Source organism: Podarcis vaucheri, assembly GCF_965113315.1.
Source record: "Podarcis vaucheri genome assembly, chromosome: 14".
NCBI lineage: Eukaryota > Metazoa > Chordata > Lepidosauria > Squamata > Lacertidae > Podarcis > Podarcis vaucheri.
Genome location: NC_138752.1, coordinates 20300000 through 20321131, shown reverse-complemented (window position 1 = coordinate 20321131; position 21132 = coordinate 20300000). Strand labels below are relative to the sequence as shown.

Below are 21132 nucleotides of genomic sequence, written 5' to 3'. Positions count from 1 at the left end.
ATATGTCTGAGTCCCTTCTAATTCCTGAATCCAACCATGATCCAATTGCTGTAATAGCCAGACAAGTTTCTTGCTAACGGCCCCCTAAGTATGGGTTGTTAGGGTATCAAAGAAAGTGGTTCAGTGCCAGAGGATAAATGGGTGGGTCTCCCTGCTAGTTAGAATGACAAAGCCAGACTGTGTGTGTCAGCTGGAAGCAGGCTGGACAGCTGAGACAGAGAGCCATGCCTGATCTCTGCTGGGATCCAAGGCTGTGGCCATGGGAGAAGCCAGACCTTCTTGGAATGTTAATGCTGTGAGCCCCTCCATTGTAGGCTCAGGTTGCATATATGTGTCAATAATTCGGCTCCGAGGGCCTTCTGGCGGTTCCCTCACTGTGAGAAGTGAAGCTACAGGGAACCAGGCAGAGGGCCTTCTCGGTAGTGGCGCCCACACTGTGGAATGCCCTCCCATCAGATGTCAAGGAAATAAACAACCATCTGACTCTTAGAAGACATCTGAAGGCAGCTCTGTTTAGGGAAATTTTTAATGTTTCATATTTTATAGCTTTATTATTATTATTATTATTATTATTATTATTATTATTATTATTATTATTAATGTTCTGTTGGGAGCCATTCAGAGTGGCTAGGGATGGGTGGGATATTATTATTATCATCATTTAATAATAATGATTATAATAATAGTCATGATCATGATCATCATCAATAAACCATATACCATAAAGACACCACAGTCTTTATGGTATATGGTTTCTTGTCCCTCATTCCAAGGAAACCTAATCCTGGGTAAACGCCTGGAATCCCTGGAATCTTGCACCGCTCAGAGATTAAGCTAGCATGCAACATTCTCTTTCCCATTTCCTTTCTGCCAGGCTTTTGACTTTTCATTATCTGTGGCTTCTTTCAGTGGGTGGGATGCTTGGGATGCTTTAGGCCTGCCTTCTTATCAATATGAATGTATTTTTAGCATTTATTCTGTTTTAGTTTTATGTTGGTTTCAATGCATGTACTATTTTTTTGTAAGTCGCTGCAAGCTACATTTTGTAGTAGTAGTAGTAGTAGTAGTAGTAGTAGTGGTAATAATAATAATAATAATAATAATAATAATAATAATAATAATAATAATGAGCTGCAGTGGGACCAAAGAGAACTAAGTTCAGAGTCTCACTCAGCCATGTCACTCTTTGGATGACCTTAAGCAGCAATCACTTAGTATGGTGAAAACAAGGCAGCAAGAAAGGAGATGCTGACAAAACATCAGGAAAAACTTTCTGACAGGAAGAGCTGTTCGACAGTGGAACAGTCCCCCTCAGGAGGTTGGGGACTCTCCTTCCTCGAAGGACTTTAAGCAGCGGTTGTATGGGCATCTGTCATGGGTGTTTTAGCTGAGATTCTTACACTGCAGGGGGTGGACTAGATGGGGACCCTGGGGTCCTTTCCAACTCTATGGTTCTATGAACTCTATGTACATTGCTGTGGGTTCCTTAGATAAAGATTTCCTAGATGTTGCTGGGGAGATCCCAGAAAGTGATGTGGATGGATGGTGGTCTCACATACTGTACTTCTTAATGCCCAATTTGGGTGCAACACACACTGATCTTCCTTGCCCACAGTTGTGCATCCTGTGGCAGCATCCAGGTTAGATTACAGTTAAATTGCTTTACACGTGGGTGAGCATCCTATAGTTGGCCTCAACGCTCTCCCCCCACCCCACAAAATAAAAGGGTTAGAAATAACTGGAAATCAAATAAGTCCAAATACTTAGGGCCAGCACACCGGATCATCCTGTTCCTGTTTTCATTCTGCCCATAGTATCCACTTCCTGTTCATGATTAACCGATTGTCAGAATTGCTCTTCATGGCCGGAATTGTCTTTTTCCCTTTCCCCGGCACCACTCAGCATACATTTGAAGAGATTTGCAGACAGGGGTCAGGTATTGCAGACCGTGCCTGTCAGATAACGTGTTTGCCATAAGAGACCTTCCTCCTCTTGCCCCTGATCCCAAGCCGCGGGAGCTTATCTCGCATCCTTCTGAACCTTCCCGAAAGATGGTGTCCAACCATCTACCTCCAACAAATTATTCCCTTGTCTGAATTGTGTTCGGTGCTGAATGAAGTGTACCGAGGTCGGTCCTAAATTGCCTATTATTTCCTCTCCCATATTTTATGCACAGTTATCAGTCTCTCTTCCAGTTGCCTTTTCTGTAAGCCCCGCGTATTACGTTTCCTTAATCTCCCTCTGCAGGTCATGGCCTCCAATCCTTTAATCATCTTTGTTGCCCTCCACTGGATTCTCTTTAATTTATCAATGTCTTTTCGTTAATGAAAGACACAGAGAAAAGAAAGAGAATGGAATGTACAACTTGTTCCGCTGTAGCGATGCCTGTTTCTAGGGAAGGGAGAAAAAGAGAAAGAGAAAAGAGGGAGGGATGTCGAACACATGCGGTGGAATAAAGGATAAACATGTCAGAAGGGCAACATGTGGATTAATGAAGGCATTGTAAATGCATAAGAAATGGCTAGAAAGGGGAAAAAGATTACAATTTTATGTATTTTCTAGGGAATGACTGCTGTTTCTAGCACTATGGTTTTTGGACAAGGGATGGCTGTTGTAGGTTAAGAATAGATCTTCATGTACATTCAAAAGCACTTTCCCAATTTTTTTTTATTTCAAAAATGAGAAATTAAGCCCAGCCCCTTGCTAGACTTCTGAACTGCAAACAGTATGGTGTAATGGCTAGAGTAGAGGTGGGAAACATGTAGCTCTAAAAATGTGGTAGCAGCTAGATAGCTCAGCCGGTTAGAGCGTGGTGCTGATAATGCCAAGGTTGCAGGTTCGATCCCTGCGTGGGACAGCTGCTTCATTGTCATGGTCCCTTTGAATTCTACAATTCTAGATTCTATGACCATCACTCTTATCATACCTGACCATTGGCCATGCTGGCTGTGGCTGATGGGAGCTGGAGTCTAACAACATCTGGAGGGTGACTGGTTATTTGCCTCTGCATTAGAGTGCTGGACTGGGACCTGGGAAACCAGGGTTCAAATCCCTACTCAGCCATGAAGCTTATTGGGTGACCTTGGACCAGTCAGAGCCTCTCAGCCTAACCTACCTCACAACCTTGTTGTGAGGATAAAATGGGGAAGAGAAGGGGAAGAGTGTGTGAGTGCCACCTTGAGCTCCTTGGAAGAAATATGAGATAGAAATGTAGTAATAAACAAATGATCTACCTAGAAAATGCTTCGTGGTTCACAGGTAGTTGAGTGGCCTAAGCATAGGTGTAGATTATTTAGTGCATGAAAATGAAAATGCAGGAGTTGTTTCACTTGAAAAAGCCATCATGAGCGTGAGATCCTCTAGAACAAAGGTAGGAAATCTGTGTCTTTCCAAATGTTAACAGAATACGACTCCTACCACCCCTCACCATTGGCTATGCTGGCTGGTAACTAGGAGTCCAGCAACATCTAGAGGGAGACATAGGATCCCAAACACCGATCTACAAATTCCACTTGGACTGCTGAATGGAACGTTCTAATCATTAACATCTCACCGACTGCAGTAATTTCCATTTTTTAATGAAAACGATCGATCAATCCACAATTCTGCCTTCCTTCAGAATATAGCTGTACTCTGTTGGTTCTGCTCTTTCCAAAATTACTAATTTACTCAGGCACAATATTCCCTCCCCAACTGAGTGTGCCTCAGCCGACCACATGGGAACATTGGTTTCCAGGATCCTTGAGTCACCCCTCTCTGCCCACTGCTTATGTCATCATGGACCACTGAGGCCCATTCTGTACATACAGTGGAATCAAAGGGGCATACCTTACCTGGACCTCTTTACTTTAATCTGCCAGTTGGAGTTTTGTTATTTGTTAAGGCTCAGCTGAAAGACTGGGAATGCTTACAGACATCCTGCTTACTGAGCAATCACCCTTATCTGCTTGCCCAAAGTTTGAGGGTGGTGAAACATCCAGTTGTTTATTGAGTATTCATTCTGATCTGTTTGCAAGGGAAGTGCCACAGTGTTGCATCAAAGCAATTGTTGCCCCCACACATGCCAGTGCATTTTTGTGCCACTTTCCTTATTCTCTGTGGCAGCCCCAGAATTGAGGGATGCCCTCTCCACAGAGGGGCATCTAACTTTTTCACCGTATACTTGAGATGTCTGTTTGCAGGGCACACCCTATTCCGCTGATTGTGATCTGCTTTAACTGTTTCTAATTTTAATTTGTTGTAACCTGGCTATGGCATTTGCTGGTAAAGGATGGGTAGTAGCAGTAGTAGTAGTAATAATAATAATAATAATAATAATAATAATAATAATAATAATAGTGTCCTCCCCTGTTATTAGACTCAAACCTATGGGATTCTGAGGCATTTTGCTTCTGAGAATGGAAACTTTGTTCAGCTGCCATCACTAATAACTAGCGATAGAGCTGCCCTCCATATTGTACCAAACTTGGGTGAGGAAAGATGGGGTAGATGTGGAAACCTTCTGCAATGTCATTTCCCAGCTTTTGTACCACCCCCTCTGGGCTCCATTACCAGAGCCACCTTACCCTGTAGTAATCGGTGCTGTAGACGTCTCTGGACATCCCAAAGTCTCCAATCTTCACCAGCAGGTTAGCTCCAACCAAGCAGTTCCTCGTGGCCAGGTCTCTGTGTACAAAGTGCTGGGAGGCAAGGTAAACCATCCCTGAAGCGATCTGGCTGGCGATGTGGAGCATTTGAGAAAGGCCCAGCTCCCCTTTCGCATGCCGAGGCTGCCCATCCACAAGGATCATTGCATCCGGGCCGTGTGCCCTGTGGAAGGCGAGAGAGGGTAATGTTTAGGTGGAGTCTCTCCTTTTTTTGCAAGTTGAATCCCTTGATTTGGGCTCTACCTGCCGGAGCGGCAGAAAACAAGCTTGCTCCATCTTCCATGTGGCAGCATTTAAAGAAGGCTATACAGTGGTACCTACAGGTTACATACGCTTCAGGTTACATACACTTCAGGTTACAGAGAACAGAAATTGGGCGGCGGCAGCCGTGGGAGACCCCATTAGCTATAGTGGTGCTTCAGGTTAAGAATAGTTTCAGGTTAAGAACGGACCTCCAGAATGAATTAAGTACGTAACAGAGGTACCACTGTATATCCACTCATATCAACTCTTGGTCTTCTCTTCTCCAGGCTAAACATATTGTGATATGGAGAATGGAGAATTAACAGAGGTTCGAGAAACTTACTATCCACATTAAACGATAGTATGCATGAGCCCTCGGTCAGTTTTCACCATCCACCCCGGTTCATTGCCAGCATGGAAGCAGAACGGTGAAAATGCCTAATATGTGGCGAAAGGAGGACAATGTTGCTGTGGCCTCCTGTCTCTTTTATTAGATACAACAGCAACATTTCCTTTGTGGTTCTCTCTTCTGGCTTCGTCTGAAATTAATCCTGGCATTTCACCCTCTTCAACAACAGCAGCAGCAGCAGCCCTGCAGAGAGCGAACAAATTGAAAAATGCCTGTGCAGGTGGATCCCTCCATCTTGACATGGAGCTAAACTCTGAGAGCAACAAGTTCTGACTTGCTTGCATCCTGGAATTTCTCTCTCTGATAAGTTTGAGGCACATGCGGAGGAGAGGAGGGGGAAGGAAGACAGATATGACATGGCAGCGACAGATTTCTGCCAAAATATTTCTGGTTCAGCTGTTGAAGCTTTTCACGGCTCTCCTTCAGATGCTTTCCAAAATGCATTGTCGAAAGAGAGGGAGATGACAGGGCTCCACAAATGGGGATGTGACAGGTCAAGTGGCTTGCATTGTTAGGAGTCACCTATAGTGGAAAAGGCGAGTGCTGAGGACAGGTCTAGGGCTGACACAGGGATGCTTGAGGAATTTGATCCCTGTGGATTATGGTGTGAGCCGACCTGGACCACAGTAACACCATACATTTATAGTACTATGATTCCACTTTAATCTCTCATGACTCCCCCTAAATAACTCTGCGAGCTGTAGTTTGTAAAGGATGCTAGGAGGTGATAGGAGACCCTTATTCCCCTCACAGAACTACAGTTCCCAGAGTTCTCTGGGAAGAGGAATTGATTGCTAAACACACCAACTAAACCAGTGTTTTCCAAACTTGGGTCTCCAGCTGTTTTTGGACTACAATTCCTATCATCCCTGACGGCTGGTCCTGCTAACTAGGAATGATGGAAGTTGTAGTCAAGGAACAGCTAGATACCCAAGTTTGCGAAACACTGTTCCTTTTCTGGTCCCCCCCCCCTGTTCCTTCTTTCTTTAGTTTCTTTTTTTATTTAATGCAGAATTGTTTATTTTATTGTATTGTGAAAACTTCAATATCCCCCCCCCAAAAAAAACGCCCCTTTCTTCTACTGTGTGTGTATGTGTAATAACTTTATGAGATCACCTTCAGTACCAGAAGTTCAAACAAAAGGTGCATAATGATTGTCGTCCACAGCCTGGCCAATGTCCAAGAACTCTCTAAATGTACTGCAATACTTTTTCATCTGTACAGGTTTTTGCTGGCTCCAGTAAAGCCAGGAGCAGGGTGATGCTTTAGTACTTTTCAGGTTGTAGCAATTGTATTAATTTTGAGTGGATATTCTGCACTGTACTGTGTCACTAAATCTTTCTCTCTAAGTATGTGTGCGTGTTTTATGGCTTTTTGTGATGATAACAACTGGTACGGAGTACTTTCATCGCTTTTCCATTTTTTGTTTTCTAGAAGCAAGGATCTGGAGGAGATCTGGATAGAAGCTCCTTAGTTAAGAAAATAAGAAGAGTTTGCTGAATCAGGCCAGTGGCCCTTGTAGCCTAGCATCCTGTTCTCACAGTGACCAACCAGAAGCCTGTGGGAAACCCACAAGCAGGATTTGACCTCAAGAGCACTCTCCCCTCCTGCGGTTTCCAGCAACTGGTATTAAGCTGCAGCCATTGGAGACAATAGCCATTACAGGCACATGGAGGCTTTCATGAACATGGTGCTTCATTTAGATGCTAATGCATGCAGTGTGTGTCTGTTTGCAGTCGACAAGTAGAGGATGGGATTTGCTGAGGGAATCATGGTGTTTTAATTACATGGTGAGAAAGGCATTGAGGAGAACTAGAAAAACACAAGGTGGATTCAGAGGCCGCTGTCTCTTTGACCTTGGCAACATGGGGGGAATTGCCAATATTCCTTTGTTAAATCTAGTGGAACAAAGCTTTTGGATTTTTGCTAGCTTGTCAGAGTGACTTGGAAAATGCATTTAATCTCTCAAAGTCTCCCCAATCCAAGGTAGGCCTATAGGGCTGGGAAGGAAAAACATCAAGAGCTCTGGTGCTTCAAATCACCTCTAATGCTACCACAGCCCGAAGGTTCTGGTTTTCTTTCAGAAAGGGAATGGGGTCCCTCAAAATGCCTGTGTTGCTAATAAACATCTCTTTGAATGCTTCCCAAAATGTCTTGTCCTTTTAGATGCCAGCTAAAATAAATGGCAGCCGAGGAAAGGGATTTATTTGTCCCAGTCACGAGTCAGATTCCACAGCTGGAGCACTTTGCCTTGGCAAATGTCGCAAGGACTCAACTCTATTGCTCATGGGTCATTGTCTGCATTGTTAACACATTTATGCTCCCGCTGAATAAACACAATGGGGGAAACAAAACAAAACACACACATACCTAGCTTCTGATTTTCTAAATACGAGGAACTAACAACTGATCTTTATTTAAGGGCATGCTGCACTCCATGAATACTGGAAGTCTTATACCCCACAGATCCTTGCATTGTACATCCTAACAAAGGAAGAGCCCAGCTGGATCAAATAAAAATGGCCCCCATCTTGTCCTGCATCCTGTGGCCCATAGATGTCCATGGGAAGCCCACAAGCAAAGCCTGAGTGTAGCACTCTCACAACTTGTGATCCTTAACAGACATTGTCTTCAACAGTACAGTGAGATCATAGCTATCATGACTAGTAGCTTTGATTGCTCAGTGTTGGCCAGAATCCAAGGATAAACAAAATACTTATAAGATAGACTGGCTGAAATTTTCAGTGAGCAGGAAAGGTGCTGCTGCTGCTGGTTCAGACCAGCAGTGGCTAACCACGCTTGCCAAAAGAGCCACGCATGAAGTAAAAGATAATGTGAGTCCAGTGCATCCTAAAGTTCTGCATGTCTTCGAATGGCCTACATAGAGCTGTGGAGTAATCAGCAAATTGGTGGAGAGCTAAGAAGGAAGGGGCAATAAGAGGCAGAAGGTATAGATCGGACTCTGTGCCTGTTATGAGCTGCCAGGGATAGGACCAGGAACCTTTGGTTCTGCGTATAGGTGTTCCCTGTGGTGAGCTATCAGTACTCCAGGACACAATAGTTCATACCAAAACAAAATATAAATGGAGTGGATAAAACAATAGCAAAGTCAGTTGCAGAAATGGTCGAATCTGGCCAAGGCAACTGTCCTCCCCATGGTGGTCTATGGGGAAAAAGATGGGTTTTCAATTGTTGCTGGGATCTTGACATTATGTCAATCATATTTCAAGTAGGAGGGCATTCCATAGTCAGAGTGTCACCACAAAATAGGCCCTTTCTCTGGTCAATGCATAAGTGATTGCCCTTAGATTTCCAGGAGGACATCAACTGCTGATGTTAGCTCAATGACAGATTGGTATAGGGGGAGATACCTCTCAGATATTTAGGCCCCAAGTTGCCCAAGGCTTTAAAAGTCATTATTAGCACCTTGGTGGGGCACAATTCCCACTTCAGAAGGCTTTATGGTTCCTTGAGGTCTCTCCTTAAGAACTTTAAATCATTGTAAACCAAGTTTGTTCAGGATTTACCTCAGAAACTTATTCAGGTCTCCGTGTTTCATGTACTCAAATACCATTATGAGAGGGTCTCCATCACCACAGACACCATAGAACTTTACAATGTGGTCATGCTGAAGGTTGGTGAGAAGTTCTGCCTCCCTTTGGAAATCCTTTCGGGCGGCCAAAGTTGGGTCCTTCAGGGCCTGAGGGAAAGAGGAGGATAAAAAGACAAAATGAGGAAGCTAACAAGGGCTACTTTCCTCCTAAGCTTTAAGCCTGTTGAAATGGAGTAAATACAGATTAAAAGGTAAAGGTAAAGGGACCCCTGACCACTATGTCCAGTCGTGACCGACTCTGGGGTTGCAGCGCTCATCTCGCTTTATTGGTCGAGGGAGCCGGCGTACAGCTTCCGGGTCATGTGGCCAGCATGACTTAAGCCACTTCTGGCAAACCACAGCAGCGCATGGAAACGCCGTTTACCTTCCCGCCAGAGTGGTACCTATTTATCTACTTGCACTTTGACGTGCTTTCGAACTGCTAGGTTGGCAGGAGCAGGGACTGAGCAACGGGAGCTTGCCCCATCACGGGGATTCGAACCACTGACCTTCTGATCAGCAAGTCCTGGGTTCTGTGGTTTAACCCACAACGCCACCCGCGTCTCATAAATACAGATTACCACCTATCAAATGGAAACTTCCTATGGTGTGCAGATAACTAGCATGAGACCCCCCCACAAAGTTGCCCAGAAGGTTGAAATGGTTGCCCACTGCTGATATAGTGGGAAGCATGGGCACTGTTTATTCAGAAACAATGCCAGAAGATCACCAGTTATGAAATGGTATGTGTGTGTGTGTTTGACCCAAGCTCAAATCTCATTGAAGTGGAATTTCCACAAACCCATCTGTGAGAGAGCAGGCAGGTAATAGCTTCCACTTATTTCTAGCTCAGTCAGAATTGGAAAACCATGAACCCAGAATTTGAAACCAATTCTCAATGACGGGCAGAAAACATCATAGTTCCTTATTACAACTCTTCTGAACTAGTCCACCCATTTACTTTGGAAGAGCTGAATTTGCTGTCTTTAATTCTGTAAATTGATGTTTTGGTGTGTGTGTGTGTGTGTGTGTCATCTCTACTGCAATCCCCCCCCCCAAATCCTGTTTTCATTCCCTTTGGTTTAAACAGTTTATTGAGAGACTGAGACTCAAATTTGTATTCTTCTTGAAAATGGCTCCTCAACCACACTCATGGTTTGCCATGATTAGGTACTTTTGCCAATTGCGCGCATGGAATTAATACTGGAGTGGCTTTGGGTTTATTTAAGAATTAGTTGAAAGCATATTACACCTGTGTTTGGTATGTTTCCTCATGAAGACACAGCTTTCAGCTAAAGATGAATATGCTCTCAGGAATTCTTCATTGAGGATTTCAGTGTAGGGGGAAAGGGAGGTATTGATTTAGTCTAAGTCTACATTTTTAAAATAGGTTGACCTAATTCCTTGGTCCTGCACTTATATAAAGACTGGAATGCAGCTATTAATCAGTTTATTCACCACTGAATTTTATGATGCATTTTCAAAGAAAACATGCACAAAATGAATATTTTAGGAGAACTACACGGAGAAGCATATAAAAATGCATATTTTAGGGGGGAAATACATCTCAAAGCATTCACAATACATATTTTCAAGGGAAATGCATTAGATTCATGTAAAAATGGTTTGTTTTAGGAGAATACTCACAGAGTGCTATAAAAAGCGTACTTTAGGAGGATGTACATACAATTTAAACACATTTTTGTGTTCTTTCCTTTTATTTTCCTTTTGCAAAAAAGCCAGAATGTAGCCAACTTATAATTGAGCACATGTCAAACTAATATGGATCTAGTCTGATCTGCCCATCCCTAATTCAGTGTCAAATATTCAGCAGATATTTCATACCTGTATTTGACACTGGATGATACTGACTTTAATACGCCATCATAACTCATATCCAACAGTATGTGATTGCGGTCATGTAATTATATTTAGTCTTTTACCATTGAATAGCTGGCAAGCAATGGTACTGAGCATCTGACATTAATCAATAGGTGACGAGTGCCTAAGATCACATCTTTTTGTCTCCATCAGTTGCAATCTGGACCATAGCTTTCAGTGACAGAGCTCAGGCTTTACATGAAGAAGGTTCAAAGTTCCATCCTTGGTGCTTCCAGGTAGGCTTGTGAAAAACTTGAAGCCTGGAGAGCTGTTGCCAGTCAGTGTGGACAATAAAGAGCCAGGAAGACCAAAGATTTAAACTTAGGAGCTTCCATTGCTCCTATGATGCTTTTCAACCTTGCCTGCTGCTGACCTGGGCATTGAAAGAAGAAATGGGAGCGATATGAGCCTGGACAGCAGGTGTGGCCCCTGGATTGAAATAATTTGATTGCATTTTGCCACACTGCCTGAAAGGTCCCCTTTGGACTGAAAAGTGAGGCAGTTATTAAATGAATAAAATAATAAGAGTGACATTTTCTTTATCTTCGTTATTATTCTATGCTGAGAAAGAGTGAGAGGAACAGGCCACTTTCCTTTGCTCACCACCTCATAAAAGCATGATGTGTGAAAACAGTCTGAATGGAATCTCGGAAAGCATTTGAAGACATAGCAAGAGCTATTGCAGATTGAATCCATCTTACTTGACGTCTCTTCAGAAGTCTGACTCTATTGAGTTAGACTCTGAAAGAGAACCATGTCAAGTTGTTCTCCTTTGCCAAGGTGTGAAGTGTCATACTGTGGAACGGCATTTGACAGAGAAAGTTTTCTCTTTTAAAATAGAGCAGGCTTAAAAAAAACACACACACAACCAAAACCACACAACCCAAACCCCAGAATCCCTGTCTTATCATTCTAACCCACATCTATTCAAAAATCACATAATTTCATTTTAATTTTCCTCCCTTGGGGGACAACCTGACTAGAGACATTTAGATGGATGATTCAGATAGATGATAGTGCAGTGCACAGATGGCAAAACATCCATTCTCATCTTGGGCCCTTGATTACTTTCAGCCATTTAATATCTTCATGATGTTGTTATCATGCCTTAAGAAACTTAGAGGTGCCTCTTGTATTTTCTTCACAACCCTGTGACATACACACACCCAAACACCCCCCCCATGCTGTCTACTATTAGGGGTGGACCAAAACCTTTGGGCTTGCTTTGGGTTCCTTTTTCTGAAAAAAGGCCACCTGGCTTTGCTTCACTCATTGCAAACATATATGGGTTGTTTTCACCTCACCTCAAAAGGATATTGTAGAGTTGGAAAAGGTTCAGAAAGGGGCAACCAAAGCGAGAAAAAGTTGCAGAGTTTGGGACTTTTTAGCTGAGAGGAAAGGCAAGTATGATGTGACATGACAGGAGTTTGTGGAATTATTCATGGCATGGGGGAAATGGATAAAGAAACATTTTCCTCCCCCGTGCACAACACAGATTAAAGGAAATCTTCCTTCATGTAGCACATAAGGAAACTGTAGAATTAACTCCTACAGAAAGCAGTGGTGGCCACCAACTTGGATGGCTTTAAAAGTGGATCAGACAAATTCATGGAGGATAAAACTATCAATGGCTACTAGCCATGAAGGCTATGATCTACCTCCACTATCAGTGGCATTGAGCCTCTGAATGTCACTTGCTGGGAATTTTGGCTGGGTAGAGTGCTGTTGCATTAATGTCTATCTTCTGGGTTTCCCATGAGTATCTGATCAGGCACTGTAGGAGCAAGATGCTAGACTGGGTGGGCCATTAGCCAACTCCAGCAGGTTCATCTAATGTTCTTAGCATTGTTTGCATATTTAGGCCTAGTGCTGTAGCCTAGTGTAGCTTAATCCAGATGCTATCTCTGTTGCAAGGAAGGTTTGCTGCTACTATTTTTTTGCTGGCCACAGACGGTTGATGTCTTCCATTGGTTATTGCTGGTTTTAATTATTATAGATTGTTTTTCCAATCCTGCCTTCTTTGTAAGCCATATATGTAGCATTTATTGATTGGCATCTACATAAATTTGATAAATAGTTATCAAATATTGACTCAGAAGTTTTACTGTGAAATTGCTTCAAGATATTTTATGGGAAGTGACTCATAAATGAAATTAAATCTTAGAAGTGGGCATTTTCCATGGTTTCCCCTATAGTTTAGAACATACTTCCCTTTGTGATTCATGAGGCGCCAGAGTAATCTAACAATCACTATTAGAACTGCAGCCCTGTGAGGGGAATAGAAGTCTAGCAACTCTTTATTCTTACCCAACTACAGTTCCCAGGATGTTGGGGGGGGGTTGGGGGGGTGGAGATATAACTATATAATAATGCTTTAAATGTAAGGTGAGGAAGTGACTTTGCGATGATATTTCAAGGAGATTGGGAGCTGTAGGGATTAGATCCTAGAACCATCAGTTCAGTGAACAGCTGGGCAACTAAATAGCAACTAATGTATAATATTTTAAAATTGAAGATTAAGATGATTGAAGAAGGGAGGGATTTGCTGAATTAAAAATGTGAATTGGAATACAGAAATGGGAGGCGTTAGGAGGTCTGGGAAATAAGCAAATGAAAATACGTCATGGAAAGACTGAATTGTTTTTAATTACTTTTATTTTGTATTTTCCTTTTTTCCCTTTTTATTTTGTAATCTTTTTGAAAATCTTAATAAATATCTTATAAAAAAACTAAATATCAACTAATGGTGACAGGTAAGAAGGTTGGCCTTTTAAGTCTCTGAACTTGTCTACAAGGCAGGTGGAACTTGGAGAAAGCAGTCTGGAGACAGGGGCTTTAAAGGCCCCCATCTGCTCCCAACTTTTGTCAGTTGCTTGCTTGGAGCTGTCCAGGGTCCAGCAGCTTTGTTTTGTAAGAACCTAAGAACAGCTTGCTGGATCAGGCCAAAGCTCCATCTAGTCCAGCATCCACCACTCACAATGGCCAACCAGGAAGCCCTCAAGCAGGACTAAAAACAAGAGCACTATTCCCTACTGTGGTTTCCAGAAAATGGGATTTAAAAGCATTTCTGTCTCCAGCTGCAGAGGCAGAGCAGGTAAAAAGGTAAAGGTAAATGACCCCTGGAAGGTTAGGTCCAGTCAAAGGCAACTATGGGCTTGCGGTGGTCATCTTGCTTCAGGCCAAGGGAGCTGGTGTTTGTCCACAGACAGCTTTCTGGGTCCAGCATGACTAAATCGCTTAGGACGCAACAGAACACTGTGATGGAAGCACATAGAAACGCCGTTTACCTTCCCACCACAGCAGTACCTATTTATCTACTTGCACTGGTATGCTTTCAAACTGCTAGGTTGGCAGAAGCTGAGACAGAGCAATGGGAGCTCACTACCATCATGCGGATTTGAACTGCCGACCTTCCAATCAGCAAGCCCAAGAGGCTCGGTGGTTTAGACACCAACGCCACCTGCTTCCCTAGAGCAGTGATGGAGAACCTTTTAGAGGCCACAGAGAGGTTAGGCTGGCCTCAACTAGAGCCAGGGCTTTTTTGGCTGTGGCTCCGATCTGGTGGAACACTCTGTCACAAGAGACTAGGGCCCTGCGGGACTTGACATCTTTCCACAGGGCCTGCAAGACAGAGCTGTTCCACCAGGCCTTTGGTCAGGGCACAGCCTGACTCCCTCCTTTGGCAATCTTCACAGAGCTCTGGCCCAGTGGTTGCCATCAGTTTGATTTGAGTTAATTTTATAATGAATGCTTTTGGTATGTTGTACTATTTTATTGTTGTTAGCCGCCCTGAGCCCGGCTTCAGCTGAGGAGGGCGGGATATAAATAAAATTTATTATTATTATTATTATTATTATTATTATTATTATTATTATTAACCAGTTACATGTAGGTAGCCGTGTTGGTCTGCCGTAGTCGAAACAAAATAAAAAAAAAAAATCCTTCCAGTAGCACCTTAGAGACCAACTAAGTTTGTTGTTGGTATGAGCTTTCGTGTGCATGCACACGATCTGAAGAAGTGTATCTAAAGAAGGTATCTGAAGAAGAGACCGAGTGCCCAAACTGCAACCCAAAACCCATTTATTTATTGCAAAGTGCCAACACAGCAATTTAACCTGTATATCTCATTTTTTCCTGTGTGTTTCATGTCACTTTATGACTGCTGTTGTGATAAATAAGCCTTCATAAAAGTTATTGCATTACATTCTTCATTAAATTATCTTTCCATCGATATATAATTTTATGGTATAACTTAGTGCTTTTTTCCTTAAAAAATATTTAGGGTTACTCTCATTTTGACTCAAGAAAATCACCATCGGGAAAAACAAATGCAGTTCAAATCAGGAAAAATAAATACAGTGAATTTCTCCTTCCATTAAATTCACAAAATGTTTAGGGGTATGTGTCCCCACAGAAAAAAAGCACTGGTATTACTCAAAAAAAAGTGATGTTATCAAACCTTGGAAATACACTTTTTCCAGAAGGTTCCACCATTTTTCCAGAAGGTTCCACCATTTTGGCCACTACACTAGTGTACACTGGAGGGCTGTATTAAGAGCCACCTTCTCCCAATTTTTAATTTGGGATAATAATTATTGTCTGTATGTGCATATACAAATACACACACACCTATCATATATACCGTATATATATATATATGTGTGTGTGTGTGTGTGTGTGTATATATATATATATATATATATATATATATATATATGTGTGTGTGTGTGTGTGTGTGTATGTATGTATGTATACACACACACACACATACACATACATATACATATTCCCCTCAAGAAAGAAGGATTGCGCTTCATCATGAGCCCTGTCTTTGCATCAGATGCCAAGGAAATAAACAACTATCTGACATTTGAAGTCCCCCCCTCCATAAGATGAGCCACTGCAGTGAATCCTTAATAGGAGACTAGCCAGAATAGCTCTGTACCACCTGATACTTCCAACTGTCTTCCAAGCAGCTACAAATACAGCCTCTACTTATATGTGGAATTTTCATTCTCAGCAATTCAGAGCCTGGGTGTCCTTGGGATTTACCTTCACAGCCACGAGCATCTTGTCCTTGGTGGGGCTGAGGTTGTAGCACTCAGCCAGGAACACCTTCCCGAAAGCACCTTCGCCGAGCTCCCTCTTCAGAATGATGTCTCTCCTCTTAATATGCTGTACATCTGTAGGCAGCAAGGGGCAGGAGGGAGGGGAACCAGGAATTAATGTTAATGCAACAAATAATTTCATTTTCATCACCCGGCAGGCTCTCATTAATTTTCATTTGCAAAAAAAGATGACCCTTTTGTTTCACTGTATTTGCAAAGTCTTACCTGTTTATCTCTCACTCTCCAGCTTGGCAAAGGAGGCAGAACTTTACTAACTACCCTCAATAGCAGGGACATCCCACATTGTTAAGATGCCCCTTCTGCTTTAAGTGCTTTGCAATTTAGAGACAGCCAGCCCTCTTCACTGAAGGTGGCTGAACTACTGAATTTGTCTCCATTTGATTGATCATGTTTTGTTCTCAAAACTACCCTCCCATCTTTTCTAGCAAACCAGAGCAGCGCACAGAAACATCGTTTACCTTCCCGCTGGAGCGGTACCTATTTATCTACTTGCACTTTGACGTGCTTTCGAACTGCTAGGTTGGCAGGAGCTGAGACCGAGCAATGGGAGCTCACCCCGTCGCGGGGATTCAAACTGCTGACCTTCTGATCGGCAAGTCCTAGGCTCTGTGGTTTAACCCACAGCACCACCCGTGTCCCAGGAAGATTGCTTAGGAAGGTCAAAACCAAATGAAAGTGAAATTCCCAATGACTAGGGCAGGATTGGGTAATTTCAGGCCCCTGTCCTTTTCTTCTAGCCGTTGGGATTCTCCCCATTCTCCATCCTTTTACTGGCCTTGCTTTGCACCAGCCTTGAGTTATTTTGCCTGAGTGGAACCTGTCACTCAGCACGTGTCCTTTAATGTCTCTTTCTTGGCTAGATGGAGGAGAGAGTGGTGTGTGTGTGTGTGTGTATGTAGAAACTAGCCTACGTTCAAAGCCAACATCCATTGCTCCGCCCACATTTTCCTCTGGCCCGGCCCACCGCTGGGAAGTGGCCCTTGGAAGGTCTCCTGGAAGAGAATGTGGCCTTCAGACTGAACAAATGTTCCTTAACCCTGCACTCGTGGCTAAATTATGAAGGGCAGGCAAGCAAAAGTTGCAGCTCATCAAGTCAAGTTCTGCCATTATATTGCATCCTGACTTGTGCTTGTCAGCATGTCTGTTGTGAAATTGTAGGTCAGGCCCCCACAAGAAACCACCCATGAAATTATTCACCCCCCACTGCTGTGTTTTATATTTCAAGTGGACTGTGCCTGTCTTGGTCGCTCCTGAGATGCGAGAGAACAGAGAAAATGACAGAATGAGAAAAGGTCAGCTTACTACTGATGCTTATAATAGCAACACGTTGTTGCTTTTTAACATCAATTCTTCCAAAAGTAACTCATCTTCATTTGGGGGATGGGGGGATGGAGAGACATAGGCACCTCTTTCCTTATGAGAAAGCCAAAGGTTTGGAAACAGAACATCTTAATGGCTCTCAAACAATTAAGCCTGCTAATTAGAAGATTACGGGCTGGCATAAAAGCTACCAAGTCTAGACATCTTTGCTTGTTTGAGGAGAGTGATGGTGCCTGTTTGCATAACCAACAGTCCTCAAAATGGCTGATAGTGCTTCAGAGAATTCACAATGACCTTTTCATTAATTGTTTAACGGGCAACATAAATAAATAAAAGCATATACTGAAATTAGCAATATTAGTGATATTAAGGCACTGTGTGGTAGCCAGAATGAGGGATAAATGAAACCTACTGGGGGAATCTCATGTTTCTGTTCTGATCTCCAACAGAACATTTAGCAAAAGTCTCCAATGTTTCCATGCGTGGTTGTCTGCCCACTGTTGTAAGGCATCATAGGTTCTGTAGTTTTTATGGTATACCACAACTCCATTTCAAACACACACACATGAATTTCAAGGAGAATTGCATTTGGTAGATCTTTTGGTCCTGGAACAGCAGAGTCACCCTGTAACTAACAAGCTGCTGCCCTTGTGAATTCAATAGTTCTTTTTCCCTTTAGAGCTAGTCTACACAAGCAGCAGATCGTGTAGGAAGAGAAAAGTGTGACTTCAGACTGTAAACAGGGCCAAATAATTGTATTTTTGTGTGTGTAAAAAAACCCACAGCAAAACAAGAAACTTTCCTGCACACTGAAGCCTTTGTGTCAGGAAGGCGTGAAACTTGTGTCTGGGAATGGATTGTGTTTGCTTGCTAGAGTGCTGGAAAATCAAAGATGTGGCCATTCAATCTGAAATCTGGTGTTATATGGGAACACTCTTAGCATGTGACTTTGTTATTTTCGTAGCACTTACACCATAGGAATCTGAGCAGCTCGTTTTTCCAGTCTTGCCGGAAATATTATTAATGGGGCCGTTTTATTAAAGCTATTTTGTTCGCAATCAATAAAGACGCAATCAGAGCTCGGCTTTGTCATCCCAGCTTCCGGCATGGCCTACTCACCTGGTTATCTCACTGGAAATAAATAAATAAATAAATAAAACGGGGCAGCACGTTAATGGAGCATCCCGGAGGCTTCACTTAATCCAAAGTCACACAAATGAGCAGAAATGTTTGCCATCCATCAAGATCGGTCCCTTGGGGAGCGCTGACTGAGGCACAGCCAAGCCTAATGCAAGCCTCTCGCTGCTGCAAACTCTTGAGGCTTCATAGGGTCCCTGGCAGGTCAGCTACAGCCTACTGGGTCATGGTTTGGCAATGATGATTATCACCTGCAGTTCTGAAGCTAAGATGGTGTGTGTGTGTGTGTGTGTGTGTGTGTGTGTGCGCGCGCGCGCGCACTATACCACCCTTCCCCCATAGATCTCAAGGCAGTTCACAACATAAAAATACAAATAAAAGTTCAAAATGCATAATAAAAACCAGAACAAAACAACACCACCACTGGCGAAGGAAGAAAGGGGCAGGGGAAGCACACTGCCCCTGGCACTACAATCCCGGTGGAGTGCCATAATAATAATAATAATAATAATAATAATAATAATAATAATAATAATAATAATTTATTATTTATACCCCGCCCATCTGGCTGAGTTTCCCCAGCCACTCTGGGCGGCTCCCAATCAGTGTTAAAAACAGTACAGCGTTACATATTAAAAACTTCCCTGAACAGGGCTGCCTTAAGATGTCTTCTGAATGTCAAGTAATTATTTATCTCTTTGACATCTGATGGGAGGGCGTTCCACAGGGCGGGTGCCACTACCGAGAAGGCCCTCTGTCTGGTTCCCTGTAGCCTCACTTCTCACAATGAGGGAACTGCCAGAAGGCCCTCGGCGCTGGATCTCAGTTTCCGGGCTGAACGATGGGGGTGGAGACGCTCCTTCAGGTATACAGGACTGAGGCCATTTAGGGCTTTAAAGGTCAGCACCAACACTTTGAATCGTGCTCGGAAACATACTGGGAGCCAATGCAGATCTCTCAGAACCGGTGTCATGTGGTCCCGGCGGCCACTCCCAGTCACCAGTCTAGCTGCCGCATTCTGGATTAATTGCAGTTTCCGGGTCACCTTCAAAGGTAGCCCCATGTAGAGTGCATTGCAGTAGTCCAAGCGTGAGATAACTAGAGCATGCACCACTCTGGCGAGACAGTTCGCGGGCAGGTAGGGTCTTAGCCTGCGTACCAGGTGGAGCTGGTAGACAGCTGCCCTGGACACAGAGTTAACCTGCGCCATCGTGGGTGCCCCCCATGCGCTGGGCATCATGCCCCCAGAATGCACACCATGCCCCTGTGGGCGGCGCGCCACGCCCCCAGGATGCACACCACGCCCCCAGGACGCGCACCACACCCCTGCAGGCAGTGGGCCACACCCTGTGGGCAGTGTGCCATGCCCCCAGGATGCATGCCACGCCCCCTGGGATGCACGCCAGCCACGCCCCCACTGCTCTCTGCCCCAGGTGCCAGAGCATGAAGCTCCGCCACTGAACAACACATACCAATAACCCCACCCCTCCCACAAACACATTTAAAAGGGTAAAGGATGTAAAAGATGTAAAAGTGCATTCCGCTGCAAATCTATAATGCTGCTTTAAAGGGAACCATTGCTTCATCTTGCTCAGTACTGTCTACACTGAGTGCATTTATTCAGTTTTAATTTCTATTTTAAAAAAATTCTTTTAATGATTTGGTGCACTTCAATTACCCCCCTCCAATGCTTTTGCACTTATCGGAAGATAGGAACAAATAGGCAAATCTGTCCGTTTTGGTTTCTCATTTTTCCACTTTTAACTTCAGTCCTCATTTCAACATCATTTAAATAATAATAATCACACACATTCTCATCAGCAGGGTACTGCTAATTTTTCCTATATACACGTTTGCATGCAATACTCCCTAATGCAACATATCTCTGTTCAATATCTTCACTGATATATGCATATTATTGTGCATTTTTGTGCCTATTACTTGGCTGGAAAACTGCCTAGCAAAATTTGAGGTTTTGAAAGACAACTGTGTTCATGTATTGTTTCCGAGAGCTCAAATTAGTTAGATTCACCCTTAAATGTGAACTGAGTCAAATCACCTTCCCATCCCATGTCCACCGCTTCTCCGCTAGCCCATCTTCAGCTTTCCTCGTGAATAATAAGGCTGACACCCAGGAGATTCTGTTGTGAGGGCACTTGGGAGGTTAATCTGCATAAAGCTATTTACAGTCTCCTGGCATGCACAGAATGGTGCTTGATAAACAGCTGCTGTTTGTTGTTGGAAGAAGATGTCAGGTGTTCTAAGCCTAGTTGTCTGGCTCCATTGGGTTGCGGTCAGCCTTACTAACAAGGTGTCTGCAAATTGCCATCCCTTCCTCTGCCCCTTGTCCTCCCCAGCTCCTCCACACATCATTAATTGACACCAGCAGGAGCCAACAAGATAATTCTAGGAAGGATTGTGGACAACAGACTGCAAGCACAGCAGGGAACGGGGGGGGGGGGGAGAGAAAGCATTTTAACTCATTGTAAAAGAGGCTCTGTTGTTGCACAGTCAAATACAGGAAGCTGACTTGGACTGAGTCAAGCCATTGCTCCATCTAGCTCAGCAACGTTGACACTAAGGGTGCTGCTAGGAGTTGCCATGAGACTACTGTTCCATCACAGAACTACAATTCCCAGAGTTCCCTGGGAAGAGGGATCCACTGGTCAATCACTCTGAGAACTGTAGACCTATGAAGGGAATGGGGTCTCCTAAACAACTCGCAGACCTTTTAACAAAGTATGCTTCCCAGGTTTCTTTGGGGGAAGCTATAAA

The 21132-nt window shown here is 43.5% G+C and overlaps 1 protein-coding gene across 2 annotated transcripts in view; it reads right to left on the bottom strand.

The window, feature by feature from the left end:
- Nucleotides 1-21132, bottom strand: part of NTRK3 (neurotrophic receptor tyrosine kinase 3) — a 408224-nt gene that overhangs the window by 47280 nt on the left and 339812 nt on the right. For both annotated transcript variants that reach the window (XM_082198419.1, XM_082198420.1), the window contains exons 13-15: nt 15824-15954; nt 8826-8998; nt 4566-4809 (exon numbers count right to left, since the gene is read on the bottom strand). In XM_082198419.1, the coding sequence (XP_082054545.1) occupies nt 4566-4809; nt 8826-8998; nt 15824-15954 (548 nt within the window). The remainder of the gene's footprint in view (nt 1-4565; nt 4810-8825; nt 8999-15823; nt 15955-21132) is intronic.